This window comes from Saccoglossus kowalevskii, chromosome 9 (assembly GCF_978046115.1).
Source record: "Saccoglossus kowalevskii chromosome 9, keSacKowa6.1, whole genome shotgun sequence".
NCBI lineage: Eukaryota > Metazoa > Hemichordata > Enteropneusta > Harrimaniidae > Saccoglossus > Saccoglossus kowalevskii.
In genome coordinates this window covers 21,457,536-21,481,621 of record NC_140649.1, presented here as the reverse complement: position 1 = coordinate 21,481,621, position 24,086 = coordinate 21,457,536, and the positions used below count along the sequence as shown (strand labels likewise).

General features: G+C 36.0%; 2 protein-coding genes and 1 long non-coding RNA gene across 3 annotated transcripts; all 3 read left to right on the top strand.

The window, feature by feature from the left end:
• The first annotated feature begins 745 nt into the window (after positions 1–745).
• LOC102807570 (BMP-binding endothelial regulator protein-like) lies at positions 746–6,945 on the top strand. The gene is made up of 11 exons (XM_085503993.1): positions 746–815; positions 1,427–1,505; positions 1,625–1,661; positions 2,296–2,316; positions 2,410–2,580; positions 2,844–2,894; positions 3,053–3,166; positions 3,284–3,292; positions 3,485–3,747; positions 3,872–4,167; positions 6,792–6,945. The coding sequence occupies exons 2-11, from the start codon at positions 1,443–1,445 to the stop codon at positions 6,802–6,804; spliced, it is 1,038 nt and encodes a 345-aa protein (XP_085360119.1). The 5' UTR covers positions 746–815; positions 1,427–1,442; the 3' UTR covers positions 6,805–6,945.
• A 6,187-nt stretch (positions 6,946–13,132) lies between these two features.
• LOC146738970 (uncharacterized) lies at positions 13,133–15,129 on the top strand. Its single transcript, XR_014930581.1, has 3 exons — positions 13,133–13,223; positions 14,300–14,436; positions 15,011–15,129. It is a non-coding gene; the product is annotated as an uncharacterized LOC146738970 (long non-coding RNA).
• Positions 15,130–15,525: 396 nt separating this feature from the next.
• Positions 15,526–23,442, top strand: LOC144355684 (uncharacterized). The gene is made up of 13 exons (XM_078010754.1): positions 15,526–15,871; positions 16,295–16,447; positions 16,556–17,289; positions 17,426–17,576; positions 17,856–18,716; positions 18,955–19,287; positions 19,621–19,694; positions 19,786–19,908; positions 20,031–20,168; positions 20,286–20,572; positions 21,422–21,578; positions 21,867–22,012; positions 22,250–23,442. The coding sequence occupies exons 1-13, from the start codon at positions 15,526–15,528 to the stop codon at positions 23,319–23,321; spliced, it is 4,575 nt and encodes a 1,524-aa protein (XP_077866880.1). The 3' UTR covers positions 23,322–23,442.
• Positions 23,443–24,086: the final 644 nt, after the last annotated feature.

Here is a 24,086-nt window from a genome sequence, read left to right as displayed (position 1 = left end):
GACTTGTAACACGACACGCCATCAATGGTACGTCTAAGGTGACCGATCTGTTAAATTAGGACAACTGGTCGAGTTTTACGGAATAATATGCACTGCGCGATTTTATTGTGGTTAATTAGTTCGCATCGGCATCAAAATACACCCATGAGACATAAATCACTATTTTTTTCCCGGGTGTTATCATACACACATGTATCGTATTCGAGAAACATCTATACATTTTTCCAGGGTAAAAAATATGTTCATAATTGTGCGATGGCGCAGACAAAATCCTGACGCGTATACATTCACTGTAATAGATGAAATGTCGTCAAAAGTTCGCTCGAGGTAACAGACCAATTTAATCTACACATCAGGTACATCTGAGGTATATTTTACATATATATCCATTTTCCCGATTTCATCATGTTCATACGTTTGCTAATCTGGATTAATATATTAATTTTTCCAGAATATATATTTTAATAATTTTGCGACTGTGCATAATGAATCTCTGCGCGTATATTTATTTAAACATTCACTGTAAAAGATGGCATGTCATTAAAACGGTCGTCGGATGTAACTGGGCCGTATAGACCTCGCAACAGATCGTGTCTTATACAATAGTAAGCGTTGTGCCATTCTGTTGGGATTATTCAATTCATATCGACATCACAAGACTTCTTTGATATACAGATTTACAGCTTGTTCCGGATTACGTAATGCATCCACATATCTAAAATCTGTCCGAGGCAATATAGATATATACTCATAATATGCACACTGTGCAACCGTGTAAGAGAAGCCTGGCTAGTGTGTCCACCCATACAAGTAAGGTATGTAACTTTACTTTACAATTTAACGGCGAATTTTCTGCTCACAGTAGCGATGACCATTTGGAGAGAGTTCGAGTCTCGCTTATTGTATAATCGTAATGTGCATGTAATTAGTATTTGGGCAGTTTTCTCTGTTCTGAGAAACGGATTTTCGAACGCTCTTGTTCGACAGCAGCATTCAGTTATCTGGGCATAACTTATCAACTGGTCCAACACTCTAAAAGCAAAACGTCAATGAATAATTCTTTGTTTCACTGACTATCTACTAAACTCTATATTTGCCACATTTGAATGCACTAATTAATATACAGACATATACACGCTGACCGTATGATCTTGATTTCACTGTTAAATATCTTTTTAAGAACATTTGATTTGTATTCATGAAATACCACGAAATGCCAAAAATGTAGTGATAGCTTAAAGCTTGTTTCTACGCCGAATGACTATAATTCGGAATTCGGAAGCATTAATTATTTTAGCTCGCCTTATGACTGCTCAATTTACATACTACACTCGGCGAGTATTCATGGTAGTCAAACTATCACATGACGTAATTAGTTTGGCATTTAATATAAAATAAATTCATTTTGTATTACATTATTTCACAGATATTTGATATTCAGGATGCCAATTTTATTACAATGCTTGTTAGTCGCCACTTCATTGACGCTGACAACGTGCAGTGAGGTAATTTCATTATTTTCATTCACACTCATTCATTGTATTAATGTGATCTTGGGTATTAAACAAACTATGGGTATTTTAAATATATCATCTTGATTTTATGCATATTTTTGTTTGTACAGGATGGGCTTTCTAAATGGGTTTTCCCGAAACAGACTCGTGAGTTACACCTTATGTTTATACAAAGTTAATGCATGTGATATGAATACTAATTATGTACATCTCATGTTATGTTATGAACTGCGTGGCAAATGCGTGGCATTAACAAAGTAAATATAGCAATACCAATTATAGTCACAAATAAGAATTTACAATTTGAAAAGCACAACAAAATACAACGAAATTAACAGCCAAACAATTTACACAAGAACACAACAACTGACAAGTACATAATATTAACTGGGTGCGTTCGTCCATAACTCGTTACGATGTTGTGAAAACAATTTTACTGAAAGAAACAGTGTTATACAGAGGAGCATCTATAATCAAACAAAAAGTCCCTCTGCAACATCTTTACATTGACTCAGAGTACAACACATAAGTATTACGGAAGCAAAAAAATCATTTTTCACTCAAGTGTCATAAGTCCATCGTGGCTGGTTCTCTATACACTCTCGGAAGTAACTGAAGATTGTTGTCGTGATATATTTATTTGATAAACGATACAATTTCATTTGAAACACTTTCCTGCATGCAATATTTGTATGGATATATATATATATATATATATATATATATATATATATATATATTGTCAATGTAATTTTTACGTACTCTTCTATTATGTTCTCAGGTGCTGAGGCAGCTTGTCCTGGTGAGTCCGGCAAATATGTTTTCTGTCTTAACGTGATAGATGGATTTGTCTGTGATCTGTATGTATTTACACGCATTTTGTTTCTCTTTGTAGCACTTGAATATTCTGCCGATGTCATGACTGAAGCCGACACTCCTGTTGCTTCGATGTGCCGAGCCTCGTGTCAAGCTGACGAAACGGAAATATGTGACTACGATGTTAATGTCTTACCCTGTGGTACGTCGGACGACAAATTGGGATGCAAGTCGTGTGCTAATAATGACGGTAAGCTATTGTCACTCGATAAACTTGATTCCTATAGCGGTTATTGGATAACACCTTTTAGTGGCATTGATTAGATGTGTACACAATGTATTACCAACCACAATTTATTCCGACTTGATTCATATATTGTTTAACATTGGCATTGTAAGAACATAAACACAAAAACAACACATGAACTGTTTATGTTCACAGTCGCTTTGCATTATTTTGCGATTCTTTGTGACAGTTCGTCCTTTTATAACTGGAAACTTTATTTGTTTCAGTTCTGGAAAAGAAGCAAGGGCTTGGTTTTAATATATGTAATTGGTTTTGTCGTAAGTTATGATTATATCATTTTAACACAACTAGTTGTAACGTATCTACCCAGTGTTTTGCAGGTATTATATATTGTTACAATAATAAGTAATATAAGAGAACTCGCATGTCATCTATAAATTATATTTGACAATCTAGTAATGTTTTCAAATTACAGACAACAATTGCGAAAAATATGGAGGGACGTGTAGACTGTTTACATGTAGAAAGGATGAGCGCTTAGGAAAGGTGGGAACTTGCCCACTGCCATGGCTATGCAAATGTTGCAAACGTAAGAATATTTAAGATACACAAACCAATACATACGTTATCTCGAATCACTACAGTATTTATTTCAACAAAACTTTGTCATTATAAATATTTCATATTATTTCTCTTTTCATTGCAGCAATACCAAGTGAGTTGGTTTTTATATCATATTCTCTTTTAAGAAAATTACGTTGAATAATATTTGTAAAGTTTCAAATTCGTTTCTCAAACATAATGAATTGTAACTTGTTGATCTCAGATGAAAATTTAAGTAGTGAGTTGTTAAGTAGTTCTCTTTGTTTTACTTGAGTCATGCAATGAATATAATGTTCTATCACAGCGACAAAGCCATATACAGGGCCACATAAGGAGCCTGCTCATGAACTGGGTGACCCACAATTCCGTACATTCGACGGCTTTCATTACATGTATAATGGTCACAGTGATTGCGAGTACGTATTCTTTCAAGAGTGTGTGCCTCGTCCATCATTCACTGTTTTGATCAGACACCATTATCTGAAAGAAGCTATGAAAATGGTGGTCACTGAAGTGTCAATTGTTCTTAATGGGAACCGTGTAACCTTGATTGAAAACAGACTTTACGTGAGTACATCTCTGTTCTCTCCACTATGGTGTACACTTGTTTGGTTACTTTGAAAAAAAATCGAAAATAGTATTATATAATATTATTTATATTTGCTAATGTATTTTTCAATATACTTTCTAGATAAATGGCAAAATCCATAATCTACTGACTCCACTGATACTTGGAAATCTTACAGTGAAACGAGACAATGCAGGATATGTGAGAGCAACACTGGATTCAACATTTACATTGACATGGAACGGCAAAGGACGCGTTGCTCCTGTTCTAAACCAATCTATGTTCGGAAAAGTATGTGGCTTGATGGGAAACGCTGACGGGGACCCGTCTAATGATATGCAGATCCCGATGCCAGATGGGAAACTGAAATTAGTTACTGAGTCTGATAAATTTGGGGACAAGTGGATTGTACCAGGAAGGTAAACACACCATATACTATATTAAATATTTAGTTGCTTGTTCGTTATCAATGAGCCCAACAATTATGTGTTGGCTACACACTGTTTAATTTTAGAGCTATATGGCAAGCAGAACAAAATAAAAATTGATTAAAATATACCAACACTAAGTTATACATGATTGTGTGGTTTACAAATAGACATTATCTCTGTTTTAGTCCCTTTCTTGGTGACGGAGTTTCAATCATGAATGGCTCTATGAGTTTGTGTACATTTGTTATGAAATTGTTACACCATAGGCAGTGTGTATCAACGGCAACTAGGTCGTTTTTATTGTGCGATTTGTTCCCATTTAATGATACTAGAAAAGATGACTAACCCCATGTTTAATACATTGCTAAACAAACGAACAAGCCGGTAGGCTGGTTGGCGATCCGCTCCGCTCAAAAACAAGCAACATGTTTTTTGGTTGTTTCCATGGTGACATAAACGTGAAGCTGGCGTCGGTTTATAACTAATACGAAGTTCGCAAACACCATTCAGTCTTTAGAAGTCACTTAGTTTAGTACTAGGACCACAGTTACTCTCTCCTAGTAGAGTGACTGTGCTAGGACGTATTCTGCTGTTACATTTATTATTTCCAACCGTTTTGCGATAGCATTTTTTAGAATGAAGCGTTTCCCGGAAATGCTGGAAAGCGAAATAATGAAATAACGAAATGGTAAATATTTACCTAAATTGCAGTGTGTTGACCTTCATAACAATATACTTCATAATGCAAAACACTAGTCACAGTGAGTAATTTAAATATACGACTCCTAATCGAAAAATATGACCACAGTCCAGAATTTCAGACGGATATTAAGCAACCTAAGAGCATATCAGAAGCATTTACTCTAAAATATAAAAAAAGAACTGCAGTCAAAAGTCAAGAATGCCAGCAAATAAAGGACTCTGTCCCACAATCCTTTGTGCGCGTTATTACGGACACGCGCAAAAAACTGTACCACGCTTGTCAAATCTGGGTCAAATATACAGTAAGCTACTATCTTGCCACAGATTGTTTAGTAGTGGAGTGTTCGGTGACCATTGAATTAGCCCGTGATTCATATTTTATGTGTATTAATTTATTCATCAATTTTCGTGACTGACAGTACTGCCCAAATTTTAGTCAAAAAACGCAACTGGTGAAACAGAAGAGCATCGCCAGGCGATGGACGCAGGGCTCTTTGGCAACGACCGCATAGAGGTCAAAATACGCGTTCTATTTTTACGCGTTAAATTTGGCTCTTCCGTTTCGCCCCCTCCGGAATGTTCTACTTTTGCAGCCTAATAGCAGGTTTTTCGAAAAACGTCTAAAAAACACAAGAATTAGTAGAAATGTCCCTGTTTTGGGCGGATTATTGATAGAGAATAATGTCTTTATTACAAAAATGCTGAAAAACCGTGAGTTGTTGCTTTAGTTATTTTTTTATTGGCGAAAAACTGCGAACTCGGCAAATTTGGTTGCACAACTTCCCTTTATCATATACACCCAGCGACACCGATGCCAGCTGACTGTGTACAAAACTGGTAGGAGGTAATACATTTGGGGCGAAAGTATTCAAAAATCAGTTTTTGGATGTTGCAATGGCAGTGGTGGGCCAGGATTTTTTTCCAATTAGTGACGGCACGACCTACCTGTGAAGTATGAACAAAACCAGCCAAGCCGTTGCTGGTGAAAAGTTACCCCAACTTTGGGGTCAAATTTCTCGGTAATGAAAACAGATATCAAAAATTCAAATGGTAACTTTGTGCCCACACTCAAGCTGAGTAGAATGAGCTATGTTTGAAGTATTTTATCCCAAATTTGTAGGAGGAGATACATTTGGCGCGAAGCTATCCAAAAATCAGTTTTTTGGCTGTTGCTATGGCAACGGTGGGCCAAACAAAATTTCCAGATTTTTCCTTATAACTAGGGTTAAGGTGTGACCTACCTGCCAAGTTTGAACGAAATCGGCCAAGCCAAAAAAATCACAGAAGAAATAATACGTGAACACTGGAACACTGGAAATGTACACACACAGACACACACACACACACACACACACACAAAACGACAAAAGTGATTATAAGGGCAATCCTAGCGGAGCGGATCGCCAACAAAAACATACAACCAATAACCAATGGACTTTTGTTGATAACAAGGCATCAAGAGTGTTATAGTTTCACCAACAAATTTAATCTATGGGCCATTCAATTTTGTACTACCCTGACATATTATAATACTCATTCTGCATAATAATCCATTCAGTTCAAATTTTACAGACAATTAAATGATTATTAAAGTGTTAATTATTTAAATTATAGTTAGATTCCGGTAGCACCTTTTTTTGACCAAATTAATCATTTAAGAAATACACTTTCCCAAAATGTGTTTGCATGTATGTTCTCATTGTGCAAGAACGTCGGCATTAAACAGTATGAAGCCAAAGAAGTTCATATTAAAAATATGCAAACAATGTAATTTATCTAAAAGAATAGATCTGACTATTCTAATACATATCTAAATAGACTAAGTTATATGTTATATATACTATATGTTCTCTATTGACACTGTCATGTCTACAAACAATAACAATTTACTTTTTTCGTTCAATTCATAGTTGCAGTTTATAATCCGAAATGAGGACGTTACTATTGAGAAAATCTATATATTCGACGGTGGTGGCGGGTATTTGGTTTACGTTATTCGTATGTAAAACAGGTGTAATAAGCAGTGTATACATTTGGTGGTAATAAAATGCGGTTACAGCAAAATGCATTATGTAATTATTGGATATGTGCGTGTGTGTTTAACATGAGACATTACATCAAATTCCATCGTGAAAAAGAAGTTATATCGCAAGCAATGTAAATTTCAAATTAAATATTAAATTACAATTATGAGGAATACGTGCCTTGGTAATAGATGTAGGTTTTATGTTAATAACACAGTGTATTCGTTGTATTCGTATTCATACATATTATTTAAAATTTTATAACGCAAAATTATACTTATCTTGCCAATACTAAACATTTAGTTTTGAATTAAACTTAACAGGCAAACCTCCTATTTGCACGTCAGATGCCAGTAAAATGTGGCGACTTGGGAGGCCCTAGCTCCCATATCGATCAATTCTAATTTATTGGAGATTGTAGCGACGGGAGTCAGTTTGAGTAATGTACTGTACCAGAATTGTCATTTAAAATTGCTGTTCTAAATCCCCAGAGGGAGCGCAACCACACATAATTTAACTAGTTGACCCAAAAAAACAAAACAACTGACTGGTCTTGTCATCTCACACGGAGTATATGATAGTACGAGGGGCGTTCAATAAGTAATGCCTCTGACCCATTTCCCATAGCAAGAGATTAATGAAACTTGGCACAGTTATTAGCCTCTACATAGGAACCACCCAGAGTTATGCATTTCTCCCATCGTTTGATGCAGCTCTAGACACCGATTTTGTAGAACACCCCAGGTTGGTTCTCCAACCACGTCGTATCTTCAGAAATCAAGGCTGCGTCATCTGGGAAAGGCTTTCTTTTCAAAAACAACTCCATGGCTAGGAAGAGATGAAAGTCAGAGGGTGCAAGGTTAGGAGAGTAAGGGGTATGTGGGAGGATTTTATAGCAACACGCCCGTGCTTCTGATCAGGCGACATGCGAGTTGTGGACTGGAGTGTTGTCCTACAGGAGGAGGATACCTTTGCTGATCTTGCCCCGTCTCTTGATTTTGATAGCTTCTCTTAATTTCATCAAAAGTGGAGCGTAATAGGCTCCCGTAATTGTGGTACCCTTTGCCAGGAAATCTGTCATCACTACTCCGTCCTGGTCCCAGTAGATTGTGAGCATGACCTTGCCAGCGGAGGGCTGCACCTTTGCCTTCTTTGGAGGTGGTGAGTACAAGTGCTTCCACTGCATTGACTGGGCTTTGGTCTTCGGATCATAGTGATGGACCCAATTTTTATCCTGTGTAATCAGTCTTTCGAAAACCTTTGACTCATCTTCTTGGCACATCTCCAGATTCATCCTCGAGCTCTCGACGCATTCTTGCTTCTGGGAAGGTGTGATCAACCTGGGAATTCATCTCGCAGACACCTTATGCATATGCAAATGGTCATGAATGATAGTTTCCACAGACTCGTACTAATCTTGATCTTTTGGGCTATTTCGCGAACAGTAATGCGTCGATCTTCCAAAATGGCTCCCCCAACGGACAGATGCCTCATCAATGGCAGAAGAGGGACGACCAGGTCTGGGAGCTGTATCCACAGACTTCCGGCCATGTTTGAATTCACAATGCAAGCGTTTTAAAAGTTTATATGATAGGGCATCATCGCCATAAATTTCATCAAAAGTCTCCTTTGGTGTGCGTCCTTCCAAATACAAAAACCGGATCACTGCGCGACACTCAACAGACTCCATTTCACACCTGACTCAGTTCAAACACCTGTAAATCACAATTAGATCAGAGCTGTTTTTGCAACATAACCCATAGAGATGTAAATCATTACAGATGCAAAATTTCATCTAGATAGTGTGTCAGGGGCATTACTTATCGAACGCTCTTCGTAGATCAATGGATAGAAGGAATGGAGAATGCTGGACGAATGTATGTATAGTTAGTTGGGCGATGGTCATCTCACATCGTCATGATAGATACGGGTCTCATATCGACCAATAAAACACGCGTAAAACAGTGTTTTAACTAATATCACGTGTGATATATACTATAAAAATTTCATTGTAGCGAAATAATAGGTTCGATAACTACTTGTATTAGATTATACGTTCTACCAAATAAAAGTAATCTCAGAATTTTCCAAACGATCATTTTTGTTAAGTTAATATTGGCAAATATATAACTCGGTTGTACAACACTTCATGTTATCTTTGCGTAAGTTAAAACCTCGTACGAGTCTAACGCGAGATTTAATGTCGAGACTGCAGGTAGGTACATCTATCACGGATGGGACTTTATTCTAAGAAGAGTCATATCTATAGTTTTTTATTTCAGGGAAATTATTTAATAATATTTAAAGGCATATAGAGACAGTCGTGTCAATTGTGTGCGGAATGTGTAATGGTGTGAGAAGCGTCGTGATTTTCAAAGAGGAATATGCTATACATGCTCTATTATGCAATGTGTAGATGCAGTATATGTGTATGTGTTTGCTGGCATTATTTTTATAAAATGTGCATAGGGAAATTGTGGAAGCTGGACCTAAAAGACAATACCTGCATTGTGATAAAGTTATTATTACTTCGAAATATTATATAGCACAAGAGCCAATGACAACTATCGTGTCTCAAATAGCAACTTGCGATCATGTCGACAGTTGTATAATGTCTGAATTATAAAAAAAGGTGTTGGTGTTCTTTTTTTATCTCAATAAACTTGGTCACAAATGGAGTTACAATGGGACGAGTTAGCCGTCATTACTCATAAGTGCTTTCGTTTGTTTATATTTCTTCACCTGGCGATTGACAGGGCAGTCACCTTGATGAACCGAGTAACACCCTAGTAACCGTTATTCCGCGCTGATTTTTTTTTTCCTTTGTAAATTATAACTATTTCACAGTTTTCAGTGCGTTTACAAAAAAATCATTATAAGCTATCGATAACATATTTTAAAACTTGTTTACCAGTATGACCAGTCGACACGAGAACCCTCTAATAACAACAATACGCAAATAATTGACGTAGTATATATATATTTATTCATTTATTATTTAAATATGGAGGCTTAGCGGACGTAAGCCGCGCCCCCAACCGGCAGTTCAAAGTATCCTTTCAAAATAGCTGATCGATCCTTTTTGAATTCGTGGCTAGTTTTGGTTATTTTGTGATTCATTTGACACGTTTTAGGTAGTTTGTTTTTTTGGGGTCGTTCCATGGTTTTTCACTTACCATTAATTATTATTATATTGGCGACAAAATTGACTGAGTAACGGTTTACATTACACTGGATTCCTAAAAAACACAAAGTCGCCATCACATCAACTTTCGTGCATGTCTTCCTTGCAAAAACCGTTAAATCATCAAAAAGCAAAATTGCCTAGCACATGAGATTAAGCGATGCACAGTAGTTTACCAATAAATAAACTAAACTAAATATATAATTAACACGTTATCATTCGTTCTTCCATTCGTTTGTTTGCTCATTCATTCATTCATTCATTCGTCTATCTGTTAATGAAATGTGCATAAAAAAACTATCGACCGACCTAAATTACAACTGTGAAATACTCATTCTATGTATTGACGAGTGTGGGTGTCATTTACTAATGAAAATAATTTATCGAAGAAATTAAACTGTAACTCTGGCAGCTATTCTGTTTAGGAATAAATAAGTAAGTAATATGTTGTTTTTAATCTACAACAGTTAGAAAATATGAAAATTATACTTGTAAAAGTGCAAATTCAAATACAGTTGAGATTTTTAATTGATGAATTGTTTTTTTTTTTTTTTTTTGCATCTCAAGCTTACACATAGTAGGATCAGTAATACCCTAATAGGAATTTGAACAAATGTTAGGTATACATAGAAAAGTGGAATTGCTTATTTTCCTGTGTTGGCCAACTGACTATCAGTATAATTCACAATAGCGTAGGCCATTATAGAATATAGTGTTGCACAATAGCACTCATAGCTATATATTGTGTAACGAGATTACTAGGGATTTTTGTATTGGAGCCTTGCACAATATAATAGGCATTGTAGAATTTGCATGAAAACGAAGGCGACATTTAAGTAACACGATTCGGGCACATTAATGCGTATAAACTACAGATTAAAACTGGATTTATCACAAATCCAAAAAAACAGTCAGTAATATAAATACAGAAAAATATAATAGAAACTTTGTAATACAGTAGTAATGTATGGAAATAACAACGAAATAGAACTTCACAAAAAGTTCAAAACAAAACACAATCTGATTAATAAAATACGATCCTAGTTTGGGCTTATTTTTTTTCTAAATATGGTTTTAATTATTATTATGCATTTTTTACTTTACTTTATTTTAATTTATTATTAAATTGCTGACAGTTTTTTTAAGAGTTTTGGAAATCGCGAGGCCATAGTTAAAATAGGTGTATGTATAAAATATATAAAATTAAATTAAATTCACGTTGTACAATACACCATATTTTAATTATTGTTTAAATAATAACACATGCTTGTGAAGGTAATATCACGATTTGTTGCTTGCCCAAGGGATGGTGGTCATGACCATAATATTGATGATTGAGAGGGCATCATCAATATTATGGTCATGACCAACAGCCCAAAGGCAGAAAACAAATCGTGATATCGTCCGAATAACCATGTGCTATTTATTTTATCACATCGAACAGACATCTACTAAACGCAAATAAATCTAACCATACACCCGCTGTCCCACAAAATAACCACACTTATATTTGAAGTATGCAATATTTAACAGTAAATGCTATTTTCAGCCACGGATACTCTTTTTAGTAACCGTGTTTCAGCAGTGTGAACCACTCAATTTATCAATTATAACATTTTTGAAATGAATTAGGAAATTCTCAAACCACTGGCTGGATAAAAATGTCAGAGTGCCGTGAAAGTAACTGAAATTACTATCTCACCAAAGTACAACACCTTCTATTCACAAGCCACACAGCTTTAGTTCGTTTTCGGTTAGTATCGGCGTGGAACGCGTAGAAATGCTCACAGCGTAGAACACGCCGTAGCGACCCGACTGCGACGTTTCAGTTACTGCTTTTCCGTCCATTTTTGTTTCATATAAAATACCCTAAACATCAAAACAAAGTATCTTACTTGAAGGGTGGTAGTCGTCGCGCCACGCATGCGCGAGATATATGGGTCTTATATAAACAAAGATGGCGAGTTTGACTGTTGCACAGATCAACGAGTACAAACTGAGACATTTGGAAGCTTTTAATTAAATATTTTTTAGTTGAATGGAAGGTATCATCGGAGTCACAGGCGACATTCAGTGCACGTCGCGCCCAAGTCAATCCTCATACTTGTGATTTCCATTTGAAGAGCGCATTGATTTGTGGGAAAATCTATGTTTATCAACACAAATGTCACACATGCGCAGCCCGACGACCACCGCGCTTTTATATCCATTCTGGCACGTTCGCTGTCTATTTCGGATGCCTAAAGTTTCTTGAGAGCAGCCCCGAAAACAACAGCGGTCGAGGCAGCACCAGCGCAGCGAACCACAATTTGTTATGCGCAGTAGTTTCAGTGACGTCATCCATGTGATATACCCATGTAATATCCACTCGGCGGGCAATATACCATGTAATAGCCATTTTTATTCAATGTCATGTGACCGAGTCTCAACCAATCCCAGCATGCGTAACAGCAGCGAGATGTGATAAAGCATTATAACATAGAACACTGTGCTAAACTGGCGTGTACAATAGAGCATTATGGGATATCGTGTAACAAAATAACATTAGGGTGATTGGTCGGAAAGCCTTGAATGATAGTCACTACTGCATACATTATAGGACATCGTGTTATAGTTGTCTGAACCACAGTGCATTGTAGATTTTAAAGCTATCATGCACGCACCATAACAATATAGAGTAAGTCTAAAAAGTTCATGGCCTGAATAAACCGAACAAGTAATTTCGCTACTGGACTTTGCAATGTCAATGCATTGTCAGCGTGACATTACCAGTAAAGGTAGGCGCCACAGGTGTTTTATGAACACGGCGCTTACTGGTATCTGTGGGCCACCGTAACAAAGTTACCCCACTATTAACATGACCCAATAATGAGCACAACGCTGACAATGTTCAAACTTTACTACAAATCAAATTTTACAAAATAAAAAAAAGTGAGGTCAGCGTCGTATATGTTGCGAAATACCCAGCGTGATCTCATGGGTTTTCCCCCTTGTTGTACTCTAGTAACCCAGACTGTGTGGTATCCCATAATACCCAACAGCAAGCAAACACAATAGCACTAGCAAGTATACACGACTTCAGGTGCAGTTGTCGGTTCGTGTGCCGTGAAAAATCGTGCAAAAGGGGTCAAAAGGTCAGTGCACAATTCAGTATTGTTATTTTCATAGTGTTGTAGGTTTCGGGTGATTGTTTAATTGTTTTTACACGCTGAGATCTAACTACAATTGAGTTTTGAAAGACACGGAAGACAACTTCTATTAAAGAGCTGCACGCTCAGCTATTATGATATTTGTTGTTTCCTATAATGTTAAAATAAAGTCTCGTGACGCACAATACATCAAATTATTCTATACTAAACGTAATTGAAATGTTTGTTACTTGTACACGGGATTCCTGTCCGTCGGATCATACGATTACTCACTAGTTAATTAGTTACTTATTTGTTTATATACGGGACACGTGACCTGACCCCGGACGAACCCGGATATTCAGTGCCAGCTACAAATAGTACATGTCCTGAATACATGTTGATAAAATTAGTAAGGTAAAAGTTGTTTACCTAAACAACCATTGTCTTCGTCCAGTCAAAAAATTAGGTCAAGTACGCCTGTTGTGGGCGCACTAATCCAGATTCTCATCGAGCGACAATAATGGATACATTGTGCCACAGATCAAAACTGTTGAGCTCAAACGCGATATTTGTTTTCGTCTAAATCTTTGTGTACATTTTTTTAATCAATTTACTTTTAAGTAAAAGTAAGCAAATCTTTTAATTCCGCGTAAATACTGTGAAAAAAATTCTCTCATATGATCTACTCGCCTTTCATGAAGCCGGAGGTAATTTAAAGCGGGGGCGTCGTCACCAGCGCATGCGTCAGATGGCCATAGCGTCTACAAACAAGCTTATACCCATGAGCCTTTACGTTTTAAGCGCGTGTTGTTACCGTCGCTTGGGACTCAATGATTTTCGCGCGTGCGCAGGTGACGACCCCCCCCCCCGCTTTAAATATGTTTCGATCAAAGGTCGATTTTATTGATAAAACAACTGTAAACCATAGTTTCCTCGGCATTTATAATATTTTCAGCGCAATCTATCATTTGTCTTGATATATATGTGGTGTTTATATCAATATTGATTACAATTACTACAATATGATATTGTTATTTATTGCAAATTACTAATTTGAATAATATTTATTTATTTTACAGATGATAGAAAACCATAGTTTACATACTAGAACTTCTATTGTTTCTGTATTCAACGTGTATGTTATTATGTATAATGATTTGAAGCGTTATTCTGAATACATTGAACAATACAAATGGCCGAGGACAATCCTTACAAGGTAATTAGCAATAAGACATATTTATTATGCTTGTTAAATGTTAAACTTGTTTGTTAAATGTATACTGCCAATATTTCACCATGGTAAGGTAATTTACTCGTCTGGGACTAAATGACTAACCTGAATGACAAGCCTTAGCTTACACCAGGAATTATCAAAAATTATCAAAAATAATATTACTAAAAGTATTTCAAGTTCAGTAATTATAACATAGACTTGTGTGTCTACCATTGACTGTAATTTGAATATGTATGGTTATCCCATCTTCCTTTTGTTGCTACATGATTATTACTGAGCCTAAGTGAGGCCATCAATACAAACAATTGTCCTTCTGTTCATGGAAAAAGTCATAGTAGATACTACCTCGTTATAATGAAGTAATGCCTTCATAGTAACGAGTTATGGAATTTTATTGTTAAATTAAATGTGTATCATATTACCAGGTAGTATCTTATTATAATAAAATATATTTTTTTTATAAAACGAAGTTCAACGTCTCATTATTATGAGGTAAGAGAAAGATATATAAATACTATGGACTTATTTAGCACTTATCATTTATACTTGTTCACAGTGGGAAACCGGTGACAGTGACACTTCTAATTATCCATCGAGCTCTATCACGTCTGCTAGAAGTGACAGTGTCAGTATTCAAACTGATTATGATGACGTAGCTATCTCAACTGAGTCTGAATATACATCAAGTGATTCATCAACATCATCAGGTTTGTATTCGCCAACTCATGTACATTCCCAGTTGACACAATTGTGTTTCAGGCTTTAGAAATGTAATTATGTTCACACTTCTTTGACAAATTGTGTACTGTACTGGGAAAGTAAAATCAGCACCAAATTATTTACAAATGAGAACTAAAAATTAATTGATCATTCGTTCATTCACATTCATTAACATGTTCATTAGTATGATACTACTAAAACTGAATCTCCGTAGCTTCATAGTGTTTCAAGTAATGCGCTAATTAGCCATTTTATTTTTTTCCCTTAGACTATTGTGACAAACTATCAGCTGATGAAAAATGCGAAGTATTCATCCTGATACCAGACGAGGAGCCAATTATTGACAGAATAATGAATGATGTTGTTAACCCGGTGGAGCGTGTGTCACGATACTGCTATCCAGGGCGTACATTCAAGCCAGCTAAGTCAATAAAAAAGTGTATACGCAATGCAATTGTGCATCACCGAACTATAATATTGCCAATTACAGAGACGTTTAACACTACCTATCCAGATGGCTTCCTGATTGATGTTATTCGTAACAAATCACGGAGTAATTTCATTTGTATCAAGATGCAAGAGAACGTTACAATCCCATTACAATTCCAGGACAAAGTGAAACTGAATTTCACAGAAAAAGTCAATGACCTTTCAGTAGAGAAGAATAAATTTGATAGATATTTGAAAAAAAGACTAAGTAAGTTAATTTCCACAATTAGTATACATACGTCAACCTATTGCCATGAGTCACACTATACCTGTTTCCTAAATATAAGGAAATGCTAATTTCAAATATGGAACGATTTGGTTGTATTTTTAAGATGACACATGTTTTTCATGTTCTCAGTGAGAAATGTCCGATTTTCACTTTCATACTAAGTTATAGCCTCCCACGCCAAGGGATTTGACCAGGGTGATGTATTATAAGGTTAATACGAGGATATCGCAAAGTATGTACACAGGCAGTCCGTGGTTTCATCGACCTCGTATATGCGTTGGTTGATATTCCCGCTATACTTTCTTCATGTTCACTTTGCAGCATCATTTCAATAACTTGCATGTCACAGTAAAATGAATTAACAGAGTACCTACATTTTTACTAATTAACTTTATCTTATAGGTAAAACTATTTCACCGTCTGTGTCACCTATACTCGAGGCTCCACCACAAGAACACCAACAACAACGACAATCAGAACAATCAGTATCACCGCCATCACGTTGTTCATCCATCACAGGGCCACAAATAATGCCAGATGTGGTAAAAGAATCAGGTAAAAGGTTTTGTCATCTGTTTCACAACTATATATTGTAATTTGTACCAGAAATCCCAGCCTCCTTCAAATTCCCTATTTAAAATACACCATCATTTTTTTTTGCAGAAACACTATATGATGAGGCGCACATGAAAAGCAGAGTACGTGATCATCCAATAGGAAATATATGTCACATTTTATTAAATAAACAGGATCCTAGTTTCAAAGGGGCAGAGTATTACGCGATCGAAAAAATGATACCCAGATATGAAGAGGAAAGGGCACTTGTTGAATTGTGTCAGTTTGCATGTACAGTATCTTCTAGAGTACAAACAGTGGCACTGATGTCCTTGGAGAATGTTCTGCGTCTCCACATACCAGCTGCAAACGAGCTTTACACACTGGAAAATAAAATAGGCTCTTCATTTGAAACATTTGAAAACAAAAAGCTGGGATCACAAGTTTACTGTAGTATATGGCGCAAAATAATGCTAGCTATTATTGATGAATCTGTTACGGTGGATCAAGATAATAGCCAACTGTGTCGTGATTATGTTTCGAATATGTTTTCACAATCAGTTGTCCACACATTAAGAAATAATTATGTGAAACAAGTTGTATTAAAAGCACTAGAGCGGCACCGTCAGATTCAAGAAGGAAAAAACAAGAAATTTGTAATTTTTCGGCAACACTTGAGGAGAGTGTCTGACCTTCAAACGGTTTTCCTCACGATGGATAACATTATACAGCAAAGCAATGGGGGTGATATATCGTTTAGACAAAAAGAAGATGTTGTAGATGGCATACTAAGCTTAAAATGGTTTGAACAATTCCTTGCTTTGGAAAAACAAGCTTGTATGGTAAGAATGTTTTTTTTCCCTGTTATTGTTAATTTAAGTGATATTGGTATATTAACGAAATCCACATGTTATGGAATAGTGTATTTCAGTGGAGTTCATTATACCTCAAGTTTAGAAAAGTTATTTTTTGTTTCAGATATCTACAACAAACGATGTCACCTGCAAAAAAACATTATTATGGATATTTCAAAGAGCATTATATAAAAAGAAAGATGAAACAAGCAGAAAGTACATAGTTCATATCATTGACCTTTCAATAGATCTAGCTCTTAAATGCAAAGATGGAGGTAAGTTAAATTTCAAATACTTTATAGGGCCTAGTCAATACGTTTTTCTTTGGTTAATTCACTGATACCAAAAATGTCAAATGCAAACTCAAAAATGTATTGTTTCTTTTACAAACCAGCGAATTTAACCTAGAAACAGTGTATGTTCTCCCTTCTACACCATGCCGTCGCCTACTTATATCACCATACATGATATGGAATGATATATAATTTAATACTATATGATCACTTTCAACATGCAAATCTGTCATCATAATTATTATAATTTCGTGTCCACAGATTTTTGTAAACTTGTATTGGAAGGTTGTGACACTGATGAGCCTCAACTAATTGGTCTGGCTAATTTGTGGAACCTAAATATTGTTCAAAGAGACGATGTTTATAAAGAGTATTTGATGAAAGTGTTTGAGTGTTTACTTTTCCACCACTCAGAAGAAATTAGAAAGACTGTAACTGAAAGATTGTTGCAGACAAAGAACACAGATGAACAATCAGACATTGTGGTTGCAGAAGCTCAACGAGTTATTCAGAATCGCATACTACATATTAATGCTCAACAAGTGCTTCGTAAAGCAAAGGGTGATGATCAGCTTCAAATATGTCCTGGAAATCCAAGGTTCTATACATGGAATGGATCGCTGAGAGACATACCAGTGAAAGTTAATACCTTAAAAATGACTAAGGCATGTGACTTTGTAAATGGATTTACAGACACGGCTGGTCCAATTCGAAAAATGAATCAAGAGTTAGAAATATTGCTGGCTGTGACTCATCATGAGAATATAACCAATCTTCTGGCATATCAGACTACACCTAGCCCATATTACATTATAACTGAAGGCTGGAAGGAAAATGCATTGGAATTTCTCACTCGACAACAAAGAGAAGGTCGTCTCTTGAGTGTGAAAAACCTGGTAAACGCAATTCTCGCTCCTATGTTAACAGCTGTTTCATACTGCCATGAGAATCGCATAATATTACGTGACACTGTAAGCTGTAATTTTTACATCAAAGAAAGACCTGACGAATCACTGGGTGTCAAATACTTCAATTTTCGTCTTGCAAAGAAAATGCGACAACGAAGCAGCTTTGGTACAGAAGACACACTCTATGAAGAACTTGATGATGGTGAAATTAAATGTGAGTTCGTACAAGTGACCTGTGATAGTTTCTGGGGGCGATATATTTGAATAATTGATTGAATAGACCCCAAATAATTCTCATTTGTTTTGTATTTGCTGAAGCATTTCATGGTCTGAAGGATTTTCTACAATAAGCTGTTGATAACCATACATGTTCTTAAAAGTAATTACATTATATATTGCTATATATTGCTAAGCTTTGATTTGAGGATAATTTTTGCTCTATTTTAATTCAGGTTCTCAGGATGATCCTGTACCATTGCGTTATTTGCCAATAGAGTCACTAGATGGTCACCTGTATTCAACAAGATCAGATTCGTGGGGATGTTCTTGCTTAGCATATGAAGTTTTGACCCATGGGTGTCAGCCCTACACAGAACTGTATGGCATTAGTTCGCATGATGTGATTGAACGAGTTAAAATGGGCTACAGGATGCAGCAACCCACCTCAATTCCCGATCAACTATTTACATTCATAATGGGCGGATTTATTGCACGGCCCCGGTCGCGTCAGACAGTTCAAGATTTGAAAGCTAATCTCATTGACTGTGTTAATGAGCCATCAACAGGTATATGAAATGAATAAACAAATAATAACGTACTTTTCTAATGAGTTACAGCCTCTAGGTAAACTTGTTGTGATATCAGAATGCAGGCAATGTCATTCAAACATTCTTTGTAATTCGCTTGTCTAGAACATAGTTTATATCAATAAAACTATTTATCATTGAAGGTGGTTCATAGATCCAAATATGTTGCAAATGCTGTTTTTAACCCTCCTTAGTATCACAAGCAGCTTTGTTTCTTGGTACATGTACATGTAAATGTTTCTCTATATTCAACATGTCGCACTTCTGTCCTTCATTGTCTCTGACCATATACACTACACTTGTTTTTTTCAGCTACAACTACTGCAATGATGCAGCCACATAAACCTCCCAAACGAGACAAGGACCAACCCAAACAACCTGATAGAGTAAGTTACATTAGTTCGTTTGGATTTGATTGGATCAATGTACTTTACTATAACAGTCATATTTAGCATATTTCTTATTGATTTCAATCAGGGAATTCCTAAAGATCAGCATGGTATAATCTCCACAATTTATCTCGAGGGAGATTCCCGAACTCAATTTCCGTGTACTGATGATGAAATTCTAGCTAGTGATGATCCAAGTCCAGGAAGGAAGGTATTATTTTTCAGTCTGAATTATGATAATATTCAAGATGTTTAAAGGTTTTCTGCATGTCTGAAAGGTCCATGCTGAACATATATATGCATTTTGAGACTTTTAATGTACACATTTCACAGAATCCACATGTCATAGAAGAGTGCATTTCAGAGAAGTTCAATCGCAGTTCCGAAGATGAAGAGGCTATCATTGATTTGAACCATAAGAACATTGCTAAAGTGTATCGGACTGTTTTACAAGAAGATCGACCTATACAGGTAATTGATACAATTCGTGTTGTGCATTTTTGACAGTTAAAGTTATGTATGAATATGTGAAACAGTGACATGGAGAGTAGTTTTCTAATAAAAATTGTTTTTTTTTTATTCTTACAGCTGAGCGAAAAATGTGATGGCCCAAACTTGTTATACCACTGTAGAAAAAAAAGCTGTGAAATTGATGACGTACTGAATTATTTACATGGTGTTGCTTCCGGTATGGAATATGCTCATTCACAAGAATGGGTTCATGGTTGTTTGAAAGCTAAGTTCATCTATGTGTGTGATGGCATTGCTAAAATTGGTCGATGGGGGAGAGCATTCCGACCAATTGTTAGAATGTACGAAGGAGGGGTTCATGAGGCAACACAGATCCACCATACACCAAAAGATATTTTTAGATGGTAAGATAAACATTCACTACACCATTCCTACAAACCGCGCCCTCTAGTGACGTCAAAATGATGTATATAGATGAAAGTAATTTTGTCACTAGAGGGCGCGAGGGGAATGGTGTCAGTACCTTTAAGTAGCGCCTAATAACAAAGTGCTTCTGTGGAGTAAAATGGTAACCCGGGGAAGGCACTTTGTTGTTGGTAGGGCTGAGTCCACAGTTTAGTACTTTTCTCCTGATCTGTGGGAAACTGAAAAACCTGAACTTGTCTCTTTATTTAGTTCTAAGCCATATTCAAGATGGATGTTCCTATATATCGGTAGATTAATCACATTTGTGTAATCACTTGTACGAAAATATGTCAAACAAGTGATTTTGATGTGTAACGGCGTTGTCTTATTTTATCTGCCAATATACCTGTTATATTGCTGAAATGTGTCGAAAATTCATGATGGTCAAATTAAAATCATTTCTTTTGTTATATGGTAAAGGTCATTAGAGTCAAACTCAAGGAATCCAAACACTATCTAAACATACATATCCAAATAGAGCAACTCACAAGTTTAAAAACACAAATCCAATGGCTGAAAAAAATGTCGAAATGCACATCATTGAAGGTGACTATTGCGTTGAAATACATTTACTTCATCAAAATTTACATTTTATATGTGCATAGGACATTATTAAACGTGGAAATCCCAAAATGACATAACTTCGTTTGTCCTGTTTTGAAGTGCGATTTCACGCATAACGCGGAATCTCGCAGTGAACGTTAAATTGGTTAAATTGCTCTGCGTCACATCAAACTCATCTTTTGGTTTCTCCAATCGTCTATCAAATAATCTGACATTTTTTACAGGGCGCCACCAGAGACAATTTCATTCCGTATATATAGCCAAAAGGGAGATGTCTTTATGTTCTCTCAAGTATGTTGGGAAGCGTTTAATGCATATGCTCAAAACAAAGAATGTCCTGAAAAAGTTCTTGTACCATATCCTAACCTTGAGTATGACAAGGTAAATGTTTATGTAGATACTTTCACTGTATTGCTATTGACATTGTGTCAATCGACAATCTAAAACAATTCGAAATTTACTAAACATTTATAAGAAACATATTGTCAACCAAATTAGTTTGGTGATTGTAACCTAATGGTTCGAGCTGCTTGTATAAATCAATAAGATTACAGAAATTCCATATTATCGAGTTATCGAAACTGATTAAGTTTGATATGTTCTTCATGCATTTAATCTATGTGAAATTTCACAGTGTGACCTTGACATGACTGAATATGTTCATTTCAGATCAGTGATGCCTTATCTAGAAGAGAGCGTCAAATACAACCCCCTGATTGTCCAGATTGGTTATTTTGCTTAATGAAGAGGATGTGGTTGAGTGAAAAGTCGATGAGACCGTCTTTCCCGATTATTATGGAATGCATTGCTGCCAGGTAATTATATATATTGCATTGTGCTTTTTTAGTTTATGGGTACAAAACACCTTGGAATCCCGTACATTTAATACACAAAACAAGTAACATAAAACAAATACGTTCTGCTGCAAGTGTATGCAAAGATACATCGAAACTCGTGTGTGCGTGAGCTAAATTTGATAAATCAATGGTGTTCGTTTTTTATTGGTGTTAATGTATTGTATTATAATGTGCATATTGTATTGTACTGATTAGATCTACTGACCCAATTAAGGCAGACTTGCAAAGACTCAAAGAAGAAATAAGACCAGGCATTAAGAGATCACTTACTATGGTCGAAATCACAGAAGAGCTTGATAATGATGACATAAATTACTACAAGTCGGGCACAATAGAGCACCAGAATGAACATGAATACATCTACCGTCACAATGTCACTATTCCTGACCATGCTTCACCAAATGATTCCTCCAGCGCTGATCCCGCTCCTCCAAGCAAAAAGAAGGGAACATTGTATTACAACATAAAACAGAAACTCGGTACTGTAAGATTGCCCAGACAAACAAAATTACAAGCGAAGTCTACAAAAGCCAGTACTGACATATATACTACGCCACTTCCCGCTGTAAATGCAGAGGAGACATACATGCCCTTAGCCACTGTCGTCGAACCTAACGTTAGTGCAATTGAAGAATATACCCAAAGTATCAACACTGCTGGAGCAAGACCGAAAACAAAACAACGCCAAAAATTCACAAACTATGTTAACAAAGGTGAAACTAGTTCTGAGAGTGAAACGATAGATTTTGGCGTTAGTGCAATTGAAGAATATACCCAAAGTATCAACACTACTGCTGGAGCAAGACCGAAAACAAAACAACACAAAAGAGTCACAGACTATGCTAACAAAGGTGAAACTAGTTCTGAGAGTGAAACGATAGATTTTGACCAAGAGGTGACACGTGTACATAATGATTACACAGGCAGTGAATATGAAAACCCCAACGGAAGTATTAAGTATGATGTTGATCCAACATATGAAATCCCAGACCAAAAACCTGATACTCCCGAACTGGAGCACTCGCCAAGAACACACACGAGGCATAACTCAGATGCTGGAGTTTCGCCTGTTGTTATTGACCAAGACAGAAATCGACGTTCTAACATTTTTAGAAAATCGTCTTCTGAAAGTAACTTGAAACGTAACACCGACTGTAATCAGCACTCCGATACTTATGCGAATGTAGAACAAGGAAATGCCCATACAAAACGAATAACTACTGGAATAAGACGGATTCTTTCTAATGTATGGTCACAGAATATTTAACGATATTGTATATTTTTGGTGAAACTTTAGATATTTGCTCTTTACTCACATAAGTGATTATTGTTTGTAATTAGCGTCACGCGCATTACTCGCCCTGATCTGAATAAATTATGTCACACTAGTTCCGCTTAATTATCAAATCATGTCCTGTCACGTCAACAGTCAAATTCATGTCATTCAACAGTCCAATTCATATTATTCAACAGCCAAAATCATGTCATTCAACAGTCAAATTCATATTATTCAACAGTCAAAATCATGTCATTCAACAGTCAAATTCATATCATTCAAAATCAAATTTATGTCATTCAACAATCAAATTCATGTCATTCAACAATCAAATTCGTGTCATTCAACAGTCAAATTCATGTCATTCAACAGTCAAATTCGTGTCATTCAACAGTCAAATTCATGTCATTCAACAGTCAAATTCATGTCATTCAACAGTCAAATTCATGTCATTCAACAATCAAATTTATGTAATTCAACAGTCAAATTCATGTCATTCAACAGTCAAATTCGTGTCATTCAACAGTCAAATTCATGTCATTCAACAGTCAAATTCATGTCATTCAACAGTCAAATTCATGTCATTCAACAGTCAAATTTATGTCATTCAACAATCAAATTCATATCATTTAACATCAAATTTATGTCATTCAACAATCAAATTCATATCATTCAACATCAAATTTATGTCATTCAACAGTCAAATTCATATCATTCAAAATCAAATTTATGTCATTCAACAATCAAATTCGTGTC